Below are 16,465 nucleotides of genomic sequence, written 5' to 3'. Positions count from 1 at the left end.
CAGCCTGCTCTCTGCTGAAAACGGGTCCCAGGAGTGCAAAGTGTATTGCACTCCTGTGACCCATAGGAGAAGCCCAGCCAAATGAGCTAAAGCTGGACTTTTTCTTTTAATAGTTTGCATGTTCGGTAGAACTAATTGCCTTTTCGAGATGTTCTGGTGCGAATCACACCGGGGGGTGTTCAGCCTATCCCTAGAATAAACCTTAATAAGGGGGCACCCAGATCCCGTCCCCCACCCTATGTGAGTATGGGGTACATCGCACCCCTATCCATTCACCTGGGGGAAAAAAGTGTCAAGAAAAAACCACACTAGACAGGTTTTTAAAGTAATTAGGCAGTTCCGGGGGTCTTCTTCTGACTTTGGGGGTCTTCTTCTGACTTCTCCGCTCTCTGGTTCTTTCTACCTTCTGCCGGGCTCCTCCGCTATCTTCTTTCAAGCTCTTTTACTAGCGGTGGCCCGATCTTCTTCCGACTTCGGGGGTCTTCTTCTGACTTTGGGGGTCTTTTTCCCTCTTCAATGTTGACACAATGCTTCCTACCGATGTAATGCCGGGTGCGCAACGATTTATATAGGCATGGGGCGTGGTCACTGGGTGATATCACCCGGCGACCCCGCCCCTTATGTTGTCGCCACCCGGAGCATGTTAGGACTGTGATGTCATAAGAGGCCTATATAAATTGTTGCACGCCGCGCACATGGCATTACAGTGGGAGAAATCGTTGAGTCCACATCGGAAGAAGAGAAGAGGGAAAAAGACAATGTAGAAGACCGGGCCGCCGCTAGTAAAAGAGCTGGAAGAAGATGGCGGGGGAGCCCAGCAGAAGGCAGAACCCGGAGAGCGGAGAAGTCGGAAGAAGACCCCCGAAGTTGGAAGAAGGGAGAAGACCGGGCCACCGCTAGTAAAAGAGCTGGAAGAAGATGGGAGCCCGGCAGAAAGAACCGGAGAGCGGGAGAAGAGTGGAGAAGTTGGAAGAAGACCCCCGAAATCGGAAGAAGGGAGAAGACCGGGCCACCGCTAGTAAAGGAGCTGGAAGAAGGTAGTGGAGGAGCCCGGCAGAACCAGAGAGCGGAGAAGTCGGAAGAAGACCCCCGGAGCTGCCTGAAAAATGACTTTTAAAAACCTGTCTAGTTTTTTTTTTCTTGACACTTTTTTCCCCCACAATGTACCCCATACTCATTCACATAGGGTGGGGGGCCGGGATCTGGGGGCTCGCAGACCCTGACAACCAACAGCCAGGGTTGACGGGAAGAGGCCCTTGTATACAAAAAACAAATATACAAATACTGTAGCTGCTGACTTTTAATATTGAAACAGTTGCCTTTCCACTAATCCAGTGGTGTCTTCAACTGAGACAATTTTTCAATTGGCTCTGGGGTGCTTCCGCCGCCCTCTCATCTAAGGGAAGTCGGCATAGAAGGTTTGTGAATGGCCCGGCAGCAGGGGAAGGAGGAGGCAGCCAAACTTTCGGCTGAGTTTGCCACGGCAGGCACAGTCGACTGTGGGAGCGGGTACCTGTCAAAACAGAGGCAAACAAGTGGAGCTTCCCCTTTTGGGTGGAGCTCCACTTTAAGCTTATATTTTAGGTGTGAACCATTTGAAGCATTATTTATGATTCTCTTGTGTTTGACCTTCCATTAGTAGACTAACACATTTCCTCTCTAACAGAAAACGATGTTGGAAGAAGCTCTTATGGAGCTATTCAAGTACAGCAAGCCTTTGATTATGCTTACCTTATGCTATGCCGTACAGCATCTCCAATTGCAAGATCATGTTCTAACAGTGATTCTGAAAGGTACGTTTAACAAAAACAGTGAATCTCTTGCTGTTCTGTACAGTATGTCAAGTTTTGGCAGTGATGATTTTCACTAATTGTGTGTGTTGTATAGCAAAAAAAAAAAACTCTGACAATATGACCCCCTTTTTATACCCTTTGTAACTGTAGTCTGTTGTAGAATATACAGTATATAATTAATCCCGGTGTGATGCTCCAGTTTTCCTTTCTTCCTTTCCACAACAGAACTGTTATACATATTAAAGTATAACTAAAGGCAAAACGTTTTATTTTTTAGTCTTGCATAGAGTGGAGAGGGATTAGAGCATCTGTCAGTGCCCCAGTTAGTAAGATCTACCCTCCCTATTTGTCCTGTTTACTATTATCACTAATGGTGATAATAAAACAAAATAAAAAATCCCAAATTTAGAGTTTTCTCGGAAAGAGGACACTAGTTCTGGTGACTGGGGGGTAGCAGCCCAGTGGATTTCATTAAAGGATTAGTTTACCTTGTGAACATTTTACATGTTCTCCCTTCTCCCTGCACCCGCTGTCAGAATTTAGAAACAGCATGGCTGTGCGGGGCTCTGGCCACATGATCGTGCCATTAATTTAGAGTTTTATGTATGAACTACATCTACTGTTGGCCTCTGGGGCCTCTGATCTGCAACTACCATGGTGCTGCGCATTTGATCACTTTTGGCTTGACAGTTTGGTTGACAGCACATGCAAACATGACCATTAGTATTCTTGGCATGCTTGGAATGCAACTGTTTTTTGAAACCATTAAATCAATTGATTTAGTTCCACTTTAAGCACTTTTCTGTCAATTTTTGTTTATCAGTATATTTTACTAGAAACGTACTTGGAACCCCCGAACATTATATATATTTTTTTTAAAGCAGAGGCCCTAGAGAATAAATGGGTTTTGCAATTTTTTTGTCACATTGTATTTGCGCAGTGGTTTTTCAAATGCAATTTTATAGGAAAAAAATATATTTTTTTGTTTGTAATGCAAAAAAACTCAATACATAACCCGATTTTTTGTAAAATATAAAAGATGATACGCCGACTAAATAAATACCAAACATGCCATGCTTTATAATTGTGCATGCTCGCAAATTTTACTATCTATAGGCAACACTTTAAAACCTTTACAGGTTACCACTTTAGATTTACAGGCGAGGTCTAGTGCTAGAGTTACTGCTAGGGATGAGCCGAACACCCCCCGTTCGGTTCGCACCAGAACCTTCGAACGGACCAATCGTTAGCGCAAACTTTAGAACCCCATTGAAGTCTATGGGACTTAAATGTTCGAAATCAAAAGTGCTAATTTTAACAGCTAATATGCAAGTTATTGTCATAAAACAAGTTTGGGGACCCGAGTCTTGCCCCAGGGAACATGTATCAATGGAAAAAAAGTTTTAAAAACTGATGTTTTTTCATGAGCAGTGATTTTAATGATGCTTAAAGTGAAAAAAAATGCCTGTGAAGTGGCACGTGTTTAGAACTGTCCCTGCACAAAATGACATTACTATAAGAAAAACGTTGTTTAAAACTGTGGCATTAATATAATGTCTGGTCCCTGCAATATGGATGAAAATCATTGAGAAAAATAGCATGGGTTTCCCCCCCTCCCCCCAGGTCATTACCAGCCCCTTTGGCCCTATATACTTTGAACAGCAGGATACAGGCGGTGCAAACAAGACAGGGACTGTAGGTTTTTTGTTAAGTAGAATCTGTTTGTAATTTTGAACTGGTACTTTTTTAAAGTGTAGCTCCAGCCAAAAAATCTATTTTTAAGCTTTTTGGAATCACCCCTGTAACATTTGTTTTGCTGTCTGTGCGCATCTGTTCAGAAGATTGCACCTCACTTTCTGTCCCAATGACAAATGTTTTTTTGAAAATCTTTTTTTTTTTTAGTGAAACAAAGATTTGGTGATAAAGCATCAGTGGACAGGAGACACCTCTTACAGAAGAGAATTTCCCTTCCTAGGGGTAGATTTCCTCTCACTTCCTGTTGTCTCCTTCTGTTCTGTAGAAAACCTGGCAGTATGCTGCAGCTGGGGGAACATGACTGCCAGATTGCTGTCCTTCTTGGGCACCCCCTCTCTCTGGGCTCACGTTACTGCCTTCCTCTAGCTGTGTACCATCATCGGAGCCTTCAAAACACTGCGCATCCTCCTGCAGCATGTACCCAACACTGTGGTCAAAGAGTTTGGGGGACTCCTCAGGAGGACATGGGGCTAGAGAAGGAGTGACTGATGCCATTGGGCAGAGGGAAGAGGCCGCATTGGCAGCTGCTTTGCCAAAGTACCCTAAGCCTGGGTGAGAGAGATTAAGGACGGCTTGGTCATCCACTCTACCAAGTGTTCGGCATGTTGCGGCTCAACATGGCCAGCTGCTGAAAAAAAGGACAAGCGTGTCCCGCGGTCATATGCTGATGAGGATGCACCGTGTCCACGACCAGCAGCACTGTTGCCTCTAGACGCAGAGCCTGCTTGCCTTTTTATCGGTCTTGTGATTCTCTGCCTCTTTTTTTGTCCTTCCAGACATACAATACATACAATGGCGTGCAGGGAGATGTAGCTGCACAAATACTGACAATACTTGCTAATCAGTCACTGCCTGTGGTATTAATATGACAACAATAGCAATTGTATCCATGTGGCTTTAGGTGCACAATGTGCAGAGGACACAGTACACCAAGTGAGAATACTTGCTGATCAGCCACTGCCTGTGGTATTAATATGAGAACAGCAATTGTATTCACGTAGCTTTAGGTGCACACTGTGCAGAGGACACCGTACACCAAGTGAAAATACTGCAGCTAGCACAATCGCCTGCCTGTCAATATATTAGGAAGAGCGGATCTAGCTAAACTCAATAAAGTGTATAAAAATATATATACAACAACTGGGATGCATATATATCCTCTACACCAGTGGTTCTCAACCTGGGGGTCAAATGATGATTTGCCAGGGGTCACCAAATCCTGGGCTGTTCATGAAGCCCACACTGCTCTTCCAGACTTTTTGCAACCAACCAGCAGGGATGTCCCTGGAGCCTGTGGCCACCCAGCTGGGCTGTTTCTGGAGCCCACAGCCACCCACTCAGCCTCTTCACAGCCACCCATTCAGTGCACGGCATGGCTGGGGTGCAGAGACTAGAGGTCAGCTAACTGGTGAGGGATGTGAAGTGGGAGGGGCTGGAGGAGACCTTTGGCATAGGTGAGAGGGATAAAAGGGAAAGAAAGGAGAACAAAGTGTTACATCCTAAAATGTACCATAAGGGGTTTTAATACTATATGAGTGGAAGGGACTCAGGGAGCGCTAAATATCCATGGGTTAGGGGTGCAAATTACTTGTCTTGCCTTGGGTGCTGACCACCCACGCTATGAAAATAATTTTACTGTTAGGGGTCCCCACAACTTGGGAAATTTTATCAAGGGGTCACGACACTAGAAGGTTGAGAACCACTGCTCTACACACTGTAACTGACTAGCCTGCCTGCCTGCTCTATCTAACTAAAAAAAATGACTCTCTCTCTCTGTCTTAACCACCGCAATACACTACACAAGGCTGACTTCCAGGCGGCCTTATATAGTGTGGGGCGTGTACTAAACCCCCTGAGCCATAATTGGCCGAAGCCACCCTGGCTTTGGCCAATTATGGCTCTCCGTTTTTTTGCGCGATGTGATTGGCCAAAGCATGCGGGTCATAGTGCATCCTTGACCAATCATCAGCCAGCAATGCACTGCGATGCCGCAGTAAATTATAGGCTGTGACACGCCACTCGAATTTGGCGCGAACGGCCCATAACGTTCGTAATTCGATGAACGATCGAACATACAATGTTTGAGTCTGTGAGTTCGACTCAAACACAAAGTTCACCCCTAGTTACTGCCTATGATCTGATGACTGACAGTGATACCTCACATGTGTGGGCCGATTGCTGTTTGTGGGCGGGCACTTAAATTTTTTATAATTTATTCTATTTTTACATTTATTTTATTTTTACACTGTTGCTTTAAAAACATGTAAATACAAATTTAAACATCCTGGTGACAGCAATACACTTTATGGGGAGATATGGGATCTATAAGACCTCAACTCCCTTCTCTGCCTTTAAAAGCATTCAAAACGCCAAGATCAGTGTGTTTGAATGCTTTTGATTTTTTTTTTTAAATGGTGCTGTTGACATCCAGGTAAACCGGATGTGATGCCATAGCTGGGTTATCATAGCTGAGAGCTAATCAAAGCCGATCTGGGTTTTGTTTGGCTCTACGATCAGTCTATAGTTCTAATCTACGGGATTCACCATTAAAGTGGTTCTACAGGCTCAAGGGTTTTTACCTTCATGCATTATATGCATGAAGGTAAAAAACCTGTGCAGCTGAGCCCCATCTCGATCCAGCGATGTGCATGAGAGCCTCGGCCCTCCAGGGACTCGCTCCTCATTGGCTGAGGTAGCAGCGGAAGCAATTGGCTCCTGGCTGTCAATCACACCCAGTGAGTCAATCAAGAAATGGAGGGGGTGGGCTCAGCAGCAAGCCTGCTTGGGTGCCCCCAGAGCAAGCTGCTTTCTCTGGGGGCATTTGGCAGGAGGGAGGATCCAGGAGCGCCAGAGGGAGGCCAGAGAAGAGGAGGATCCGGGCTGTGATGTGTAAAACCACTGCACAAAGCATTACGTTTAACCGATTGTCGACCGGGTCCCGCTGATATACGTCGGCAGAATGGCACTCATGCGCAAACTGACGTACCTGTATGTCAGTCCGCAAAAGCAGTATAGCGGGCACGCGCCCGTTTTGGGAGTGTTCCCACTGGTAAACAAGGCATTTCCCTGTTTTGCCTAGTAACATGACAGAGATCTTCTTCTATTCCCTGTCATCGGGAACATTGATCTGTCATGTCAGTGGTAGCCCACCCCCCTACAGTTAGAACACGCTGAGGGAACACTCTTAACCCCTTTATCGCCCCCTAGTGTTTAACCCTTTCCCTGCCAGTGACATGCATACAGTAATCAATGGCTATTATTAGCTCTGATCGCTGTATAAATGTCAATTATCCCAAAATTTCAAAAAAGTGTCCGATCTGTCCGCCGCAATGACGCAGTCCCAATAAAAAGATCATTGCCATTACTAATAAATAAAAATCTATCCCCTATTTTGTAGACGCTATAACTTTTGCACAAAACAATCAATATACACTTATTGTGATTTTATTTTTTTTACAAAAAAATATGTAGAAGAATACATATCGGCCTAAACTGAGGAAGAAATTTAGTTTTTTTATATCTTTTGGGGATATTTATTATATTTATTGTGATATATATTTTTTTAAATTGTCAGTCTTTTTTAATTTATAGTGGGGAAAAAAACCGCAGGGGTGGTCAAATACCACAAAAATAAATCTCTATTTTTGGGGAAAAAATGTTGTTTGTGTACAGCATCACACAACCGTGCAACTGTTAAAGTGACGCAATGCCAAATTTTAAAAAGTTTAGCTCTTCTGGGGGATGAAGTGGTTAACTATTTACCGACCGCCACACGACGATGTACGTCCTTACTTTGAAGAGGGATATCTCGGTAATGGCAGCAACTGCTGCCACAACTGTGGTATCCATCTCTTCAGGCGGCGGTCCTGTAAATAATAATGGTGGTCTCTGTGGCGGATTCGACGCAAGATCACCGATATCGGCGGCAGGAGAGGGGGCTCCCCTAACCGCCGCTCTTCCACACCCTCCGCTGCTTACCGGAGCTGTCGGTAGCGGCGGAGGCGATCGGGTCCTTCTCTGTCAGTGGCCTGTAGATGAGTGAGGGGAAGATGACCCCCGTTTCCATATCACTGCAGGGCGGAAGCGACGTCAAAACGTCACTTCTGCACATACGTTTTAAAGGAAAAAAAATGTTGTAATTTTTTCAAATGTCAATTTATTTAGTGCATTTTAGTCTAAATATGAGTTCTGCAGTCTTTTTGACCCTAGATCTAATATTTAAGAGGACCGGTCATGTTTTTTTCTATTACAAGGGATGTTTTGTTTTTAAACTGTGTAAAAATAAATAAAATCAAGTAAAATAATATATTTTTTTAAAGCGCCCTGTCCGTGCGAGCTCGCGCACAGAAGCGAACACATACGTGAGTAGCGCCCCCATATGAATACGGTGTTCAAACCACACATGTGAGGTATCGCCGCGATCATTGGAGCAAGAACAATAATTCTATCCCTAGACCTCCTCTGTAACTCAAAACATGCAACCTGTAGAATTTTTTAAACGTTGCCTATGGAGATTTTTAAGGGTAAAAGTTTGACGCCATTCCACAAGCGGGCACAATTTTGAAGCGTGACATGTTGGGTATCAATTTACTCAGTGTAACATTATCTTTCACAATATAAAAAAAAATTGGGCTAATTTTATTGCTGTCTGATTTTTTAATATAAAAAAAGTGATTTTTTTCCCCCCAAAAGATGCACTTGTAAGACCGCTGCACAAATACGGTGTGACAAAGTATTGCAATGACCGCCATTTTATTCTCTAGGGTGAAAGAAAAAAATGTATAATGTTTGGGGGTTCTAAGTAATTTTCTAGCAAAAAAATATTGTTTTAACGTGTAAACACTGAGACTGAAAAACGGGCTTGGTCCTTAAGTGGTTAAATAAAAAAATAAACGTTAACCACTTGACCTCTGGAAGATGTACCCCCCTTCATGATTAGGCCTTGTTTTTTTCCAGAAAAATATAAAAAAAGAGGTGTGGAATATATCTATGACCTTAATGATAGTAGAACATGAAGACCTTAAAGGGTCACTAAAGGAAAAAACATTTTTGCCTAAAATTAATGTCTGCAAGGTAGACAGGCAGAATAGTGTAATGTTAAAAAAAAAAGTAAATACCTATTAAATTCCTTCATCTATATCCCCTCCGGCGTTCTAGTTTCTGTTCTCTCATTCACTTCCTGGTTTGCGGAGCTTGTTCATGTACGAACTACATTTCCCAGTATGAACTGCGGCACGCCCAGTAATTCACACCTCCTTGAAGTCTCTAACACGTAGAGAGCGTCCTGCCACACAGATGTAGTTCCCAGGATGAGCACGTTACTGACCACCGCAGTAAAGCCTCCCATCACGGTGGTCAGTAAAATCAGACAAGAAGGAAGTGAACAGAACAGAGAAGAAATAGAGCAACTTCTGAGCAAAAATGAACAATGAGGAAGTGAAAAGAGGAATGTCTGCAGGTAAAGGATGCCTATTATGAAAAAAAATATTTTCCTTTATAACCCCTTTAATGAAAGATTTCTGAGACTTTGTGTAAAGTCTTAAATTTGCTTGCGAGCACCATCTTGTACCTCGTACAGTTAAATGATGGTTGGCATACAGCAGATGATTGTTCCTGTCCTCTTAGGCCTGAAATTACAGATAAGAGGGTAAATCTGACAATTGGTTTCTTTATCACCGTTAATGATTCCTTTAACCACTTCATTACTGGGCACTTAAACCCCCTTTGTGCCTAGACGAATTTTCAGCTTTCAGCGCTGACGCATTTTGAATGACAATTGCGCGATCATACAACACTGTACCCAAATGATATTTTTATAATTTTTTTTCCCACAAATAGAGCTTACTAAAGGAAAAGTGTTTTTAATTTAATGACACTAAGTATTTTTCTGATTTCTTCAACCAATTCAACCCCAGACCATTTTGCTGGCCAAAGACCAGGCCACTTTTTGCGATTCGGCACTGCGTCGCTTTAAATGACAATTACGCGGTTGTGTGACGTGCCTCTCAAACAAAATTTTGTCCTTTTCCCCCCACAAATAGAGATTTATTTTGGTGGTATTTGATCACCTCTGCGGTTTTTATTTTTGGCGCTATAAACAAAAATAGAGCGACAATTTTGAAAAAAACTATTTTTTACTTTTTGCTATAATAAATATCCTCCAAAAAATATATATAACCTTTTTTTTCCTCAGTTTAGGTCGATACGTATTGTTGGTAAAAAAAATTGCAATAAGTTATTTTTGATTGGTTTGCGCAAAAGTAATAGCGTCAATAAAAATGCCATAAAACGACCCGCTATTTTATTTTATTTTTTACTAGTAATGGCGGTGATCAGCAATTTTTATCGTGACTACGACATTATGGCAGACACATCAGACACTTTTGACAACATTTTGTAATTTTTACAGCGCTCCGTGCTATAAAAATGCACTGATTACTGTAAAAATCACACTGGCCGTGAGGAGGTTAACCTGTAGGGGGCGCTGAAAGGGTTAAGTGTGACCTAGGGAGTGCTTCTAACTGTTAAGGGCGTGGCTTGCCGTGAGATGTCGCTGATCTCTGTTCCCGATGACAGGAAACAGACAATCAGTTCAGGAAAAAGAACCCTAGGGTTCTTTTTCCAAATGCCCGGGGTGTTGGCAACGCTCTAGGGAGAATATCTCCACTTATACTTGACGATTAGTGATATGTCACTAGGCAGAACGGGGAGATGCTGTGTTTACACTAACATCTTCCTGTTCTTCAGCTCTGTGACCCAATCGTGGGGCACCTGCAGACATCTAGTCCACGGGTCCCGCGGCACAGCCACGGAGCTCCCGATAGGGTCGCGAGCGTGACCACACGGCTCGCAAATTAAAGAGGAAGAATATATGCGCCCATTTGCACAGCCGTGCCATTCTGTCGACGTATAAGTTTGTGCGGTGTTCAGGAAGTGGTTAAAATTACATTTAATTAAAAAAAAATATTTACTTTATGTGTAAAAATGTGAAGTGGAACAGAAACCTCCTGTCAATTATTACAAGAGGAGGAGGTGTTCACTAGAATCAGTGGTTTACCAACATCCCTGGTGCAGTATAAAAACAAGCACAATACTCCCTTGGGACTTTAAAGGTAAGCACTAAATATTGTTGAGTAAAAGTTTTTTTTTTTTTTTTATTAATGACAATCATAAAAAATATATATAGTACAATAGATGTGCAACTTGTTTTCTTGAGGATCACAATACAACAATGTATACATGCGTTGCTATTTCTACATGACATATACTCCTAATTCTGTAACTTTATGCGCAAAGAAACACCCCATTTATTTCATTTTTTTCCTTTATCAGGGGTGTAACTCTGCAATAGAACACAATTCATAAGCATGTATAAAAATCAGAACATGATATACATAGTAATATAAGCATCCATATTTTTTTTATCATTCACCGTTTGAGTAGATGCCTTGTATGAAGTCAGTTAAAGTCAGCAATAATTTAAAAAACAGTCTTTGATGCTTTTTCCAATCCTGACCAAGAGGAGGTCAAAACATGTACCAAAGGGGTCCAAGCCGCCAGCACATGATAACCAGGAGCCCACAGAGGGATCTGAAAAGAGAAATATAATTTCTAGTGGTAATATGGGATCATAAATTGAAGTTGCTCAATAATTCTGTTTAGCAGAGTGCAGGGGCCTTAAAAATGCACCTACCTAATAAGTCCCTGTCCAAAAAAAAACAAGGGGGAGAAACCCCACCATATGGCTCACACCTGTGTTGCTGCTTTATGCCTTCAGGCTGAACCAAAAGAAAAGTCTTTATATCCCCTTTCAGATCCCTCTGTGGGCTCCCAGCTTTGATGTGCTGACCCTAGTATGAGCTAGTGGCATGTCCCCCTTTTGGTACATGTTTTGACGTCTCTTGATCAGAATTGGAAACCACATCCATGTTTTTTTTTTTAAATTGTTGCCGCTTTGAAGGGCTTCATACAAGGCATCTGTTCAAACTGTGAGTGCCAAAAAAATAGATGCGTATATTACTATGGTATATTATGTTCTGATTTTTATATATGCTGATGAATTGTATGCTAATAAAGACAGAATATGTCCCATCCTTTGTTACACCCCTAAAGTAAAAACTGAGATTGGTGATGCGTTTATAGCGCCTGGTTACTTCAAAGTACCGGTGCTATTTAAATTTAGAGGGAGATCAGAGTGTAGTTAAACTCTGATCTGGGTAAAATGTTCAAATTAGGTCTCTGTCTCAGCTTGCCTGTGTGTGGGCTCATTCTGTTGTGTTGGGGTGTTCTTCCCACCCCAGTGCAGTAGATGGCAGCAGTGGAGTCAAGGTTTGGGTGCTCTTCCCAAGCAGCCAACCAGGACGGTTGAGTCTCTCTGTGCATGCTGGGGGAGGGTATTTATGGGGCAGACGCAATTAGTTCTGGGTCTTTGAAATAAGTGTATATGTCGGTAAATCGATAATATTGTATTAATAATCGATATTTATATTGATGAGAAAAGTTCCAAGAAAATCTGTTCCGTTCTTGTGTAAAAACTCCAAAATTTATTTAATAATATAGTAAAATGTCACATGAATATCATCAATTCTATAATATAAAAATAACATTGATAAGTTTCTTAGTCTTGACATGAACGTTGAATCAAATATGTGTCTTTGTGTGTGTGTGTGTGAAGCTTCCTAAACCCGCCAAATTCAAATATGCTTCAGAAGAGAGTTGTTCAATGTCTAAAGGATGGGGCTGGGAGCTATGTGAATAAGTAGCTGCATTTAACTTATATAATACAAATTTCCTCTAGTATCCATATCAAATATATATACCATATTTATCTGCGTATATCGCGCACTTTTTTGCCCTGGTAATCAGGGCAAAATCGCGGGTGAGCGATATACGCCGATACACGCTTCCTGTGCCTAGTTTGAATGCCTGCGCTGCAATATACCGAGCACGGTACACTCGGGTACATTCGGCCAGGCTCGGCTTAACTCGTAGTCACGCTCTGTGACGTTTATGCGTGAGAAGCAGAGCCTGGCCGAATATACACAAGTGTACTGCGCTCGGTATACGTCGGCGGAGGCTTCAAACTGAGCGCGGGAAGCGGGGATTCGCCATTGTAACAGGAGTCACTTTTGGGCACAGATTGAGCCAGGAGATGGGGTACACATGTTGGATTGTTTTGGCGTGGACAGTGATTTACAGTATATTCCTTAATGCCTGCAAAGAATATTCTATGACTCATTTCTATGCTTAGCCCGGACTAGTGACATGCTAATTGAGTCAGGGCCTGGAAGACATTCCATTGTCCTTGTGTAAAGGTGTTAATCCAGGTCTGCTCCCAGACCTCTAATTATGTATGCTAAATACTGTTTATGTGTGGAATGTACTTGTCGGAGACAGAGCGTCTGTCTGGAGATGTGGATTGGAAGGAGATCATTGTGTGATGGTGTTTTGTTTGTTATGCTGTTAATGAAGGAATGTTTAGTAATTAGCCTTAGTGTGTGATTAGGGGGGTGGAGATTTCATTGTCCCTTTGAATACTTCCATGCCTTGTACTGTATATAAGCTGAGAAGAAACCATTAAAGATGTCTTCATTTTGAAACCAGTAATGGAGCAAGTCTCGTTATTCTGGGATGTCTGATGTCTGTTGGACGGTTGGAGTGTCAGATGAGCTGTCGTGAATGGGATGGAAGGTCGTAAACAGTGGTGACTGTTACAATTGGTGGCTAGCAGCGGGATAATTCCATCGCTTAAAGGACAGCTACAAGGACTACTGGAGAACCGTGGCAGACCAGCCAGCAACCATAAGAAGATGGACGTGATCACAGAACTTGTCCAAATGGATGGAGCGGAAAGACCCAACTTAACAGACAGGACCCTGGAGGAGGCAAGCTTTGATCGGGCTGTCAAACTAAGACTGGCACACTATGGTCCTAACCCTCCACCGGAGATCATAGACCGAGTTATAGCTGTTGTGGACGCAAATTGGCTACGGCAAAGACGTTCTGCAGCAGCAGAAGTCACAGCAGCACCAACTGAAAGGAGAAAGATACATTTTGCTGTTTTTAAGAACTTCATTGAAACTGAAGGGGAGATTGATGGGTACCTTGCTGATTTTGAACGGCATTGTGCCCTACACCGGGTGCCCACAGAGGAATGGGTTACCATTTTGTCTGGGAAATTGTCCGGCCGGGCCAGTGAAGCGTTCAGGGCCATCCCAGACAAGGATATTATGAACTATGTACTGGTAAAAGAAGCACTTTTGGCCAGGTATGCCGTCACACCGGAGGCATACTGGAGGCGGTTCCGAGAGACGAGCAAGCAGACTGGAGACTCATATACCGAGTGGGCATGCCGCCTACACCGCACAGCATCCCACTGGTCGATGATGCCAAGCAGAATCCGGGGAAGAGGTGCTACAGGTGTTCCTGCTGGAGCACTTCTTTGACAAACTGTCCCGGGAAGTCAGAGAATGGGTCCGGGACAGAAACCCTTTCTCCTTGTCTGAAGCAGCTTGCCTGGCGGACGAATACACAGACGCCCGCAAACTGGAGAACTCTGTGGTCAAGACCACAGCTCGGGTGGATTATCGATCAGCGGCACCCCCGCCGGCTATTGCCTACAAACCCCAGTCGGACCGTCCTACAACACCACCTCCAGCAGCCACTTATCCTCAGAAGCCTAGGTTCAACTCCCAGGACTACTCACAGCCCATCAGGTGTTTTGGGTGTAAACAGCTAGGACACAGAAAGCTAGACTGTCCATTGAATCCATCCAGGCAGTCACAGTCATGGAGACAGCCAGAAAGGGGGAACCCCCACACATCCATGCCTGCGGCCCACTGCGTTGAGGAGGAAGAACATTGGGGCGTTCTGCACGAGGCAGATCTGATACAAGCAGCTAACCAGGACAACAGGCAGCAACACAGGCAGACTGTCTGGGTCAATGGAAAGGTAGCCAATGGGCTACGTGATACTGGTGCTACCATGACCCTGCTACAGAAGAAACTCATCCCAGAGAGCCAGCACACCGGAGACACCGTAGCCGTAAGAGTAGCGGGAGGCACCGTCTTCTGGCTACCCGTTGCCCGGGTTCACCTGGATTGGGGGGTTGGTTCGGGACATGTGAATGTGGGGGTGATGAAGGATTTGCCAGCAGATGTACTACTGGGGAATGATTTGGCCCCCTTGTTTCTGCGTACGCCCCGATGTGTCACGCTGAAGCCCACACAGTGACTACCTGTGCCCCAACCCGCGTTGCTGGAACCAACTCGCATGCTGCTGAGACCCGGGTAAGACTACCTTCCCCGACATGTACTGTAGATCCGGCACAATATCACAGTCTAAAATGGGAATGTGACAAGTTGGCCAGTGAGAAATCAGAGATGCAACGACACTACGTCATGTATTATGAGATGTCCCGTGGCTTGAACATTGAAATGCACAAACAGGCCGAAATTGTCAAAAGATTAAATGGGATTTGCATCCAGGTGTTGCCTTATCTGTCCCAAGAGCATCAGCAACATGTTTTAGGAGCCATTGAGAGAGCAAAGCAAGTGACTGTTCCAGAACTGAATTCCATTATTCACCTTTACCATCAGCTACCGACCTTGTAAGCCAAATGGCAATGCTGATGGTTTATCCCGGCAAACAGACGTCATCCCGGCCTCCTAGTTCCGGACATCCCCAAGTTGACCCGAAAAGGATCAAGCCGGGTCTGCCGGAGTGTTCCACAAGGAGGGAGCCATGTAACACGAGTCGCTATTGGGCACAGATTGAGCCAGGAGATGGGGTACACATGTTGGATTGTTTTGGCGTGGACAGTGATTTACAGTATATTCCTTAATGCCTGCAAAGAATATTCTATGACTCATTTCTATGCTTGGCCCTGACTAGTGACATGCTAATTGAGTCAGGGCCTGGAAGACATTCCATTGTCCTTGTGTAAAGGTGTTAATCCAGGTCTGCTCCCAGACCTCTAATTATGTATGCTAAATACTGTTTGTGTGGAATGTACTTGTCGGAGACAGAGCGTCTGTCTGGGGATGTGGATTGGAAGGAGATCATTGTGTGATGGTGTTTTGTTTGTTATGCTGTTAATGAAGGCATGTTTAGTAATTAGCCTTAGTGTGTGATTAGGGGGGTGGATATATATACACACGTATAAATACTACATATGCATTGAAATACTCTAGTCTAAAGAAAGTTAAGTTCCTAGTTAACATACTAATACATTTTGTCCCTAGAAAAAAATGTAACCTTATCTCTTACGATGGGAGGATGGTAGAATTTCAAGAGGAAGCCAGTTCAGCCTAATGGCAACCATATGCCAGTTTTTACCATAGAAGCTTATGAAGCTACAAATTAACTATATACTTGCAGAATTCTAAAGGTTTATATATTTCACCTTTCCATATCCAGACACAAATATAAATATTTTAAATGTATTCAAGTCCATTATTCTCAAAGACCCAACTCCATTCATTCATGTGTTAATATTGTTAATAGATGAATATTAGATATTAGATTAAAGAAAATCTTTATAACAGTCTTCTTCTTCAAGTGCGGCATCCACCTTTAGGGTGTCTGCACCACGGCGCCCCAGCGTTATGGCCTACCTGGCCGGAGCATGCATGCCACGCAGGGTTCCTGGACTATATGGGTCCGGAACATTTAAATCATGGCCGGGAGCCCAGTGGTCGACTGGGTTCCCAATCCTGAGGATCCCAAGCGTGATGGCTGTTCGGTGGGGAGTCTATCTGAGGAGAGCCAATGAGGCTGGCGATCCAATAGGGTCTCGACTAGGGTTGTCCCGATACCACTTTTTAAGACCGAGTACAAGTACCGATACTGTTTTTCAAGTACTCGCCGATACCGATTACGGATACTTTTTTTTAATGTCATGACAGTAAAGCATTGAT

The 16,465-nt window shown here is 43.7% G+C and overlaps 1 protein-coding gene across 1 annotated transcript in view; it reads left to right on the top strand.

The window, feature by feature from the left end:
* Nucleotides 1–16,465, top strand: part of LOC120940503 (terminal nucleotidyltransferase 4B-like) — a 1,128,146-nt gene that overhangs the window by 788,829 nt on the left and 322,852 nt on the right. Inside the window, exon 9 of the mRNA XM_040353420.1 lies at nt 1,667–1,793. Within this exon, the coding sequence (XP_040209354.1) occupies nt 1,667–1,793 (127 nt within the window). The remainder of the gene's footprint in view (nt 1–1,666; nt 1,794–16,465) is intronic.

This window comes from Rana temporaria, chromosome 5 (assembly GCF_905171775.1).
Source record: "Rana temporaria chromosome 5, aRanTem1.1, whole genome shotgun sequence".
NCBI lineage: Eukaryota > Metazoa > Chordata > Amphibia > Anura > Ranidae > Rana > Rana temporaria.
This window is presented reverse-complemented; position numbering and strand designations above follow the sequence as displayed.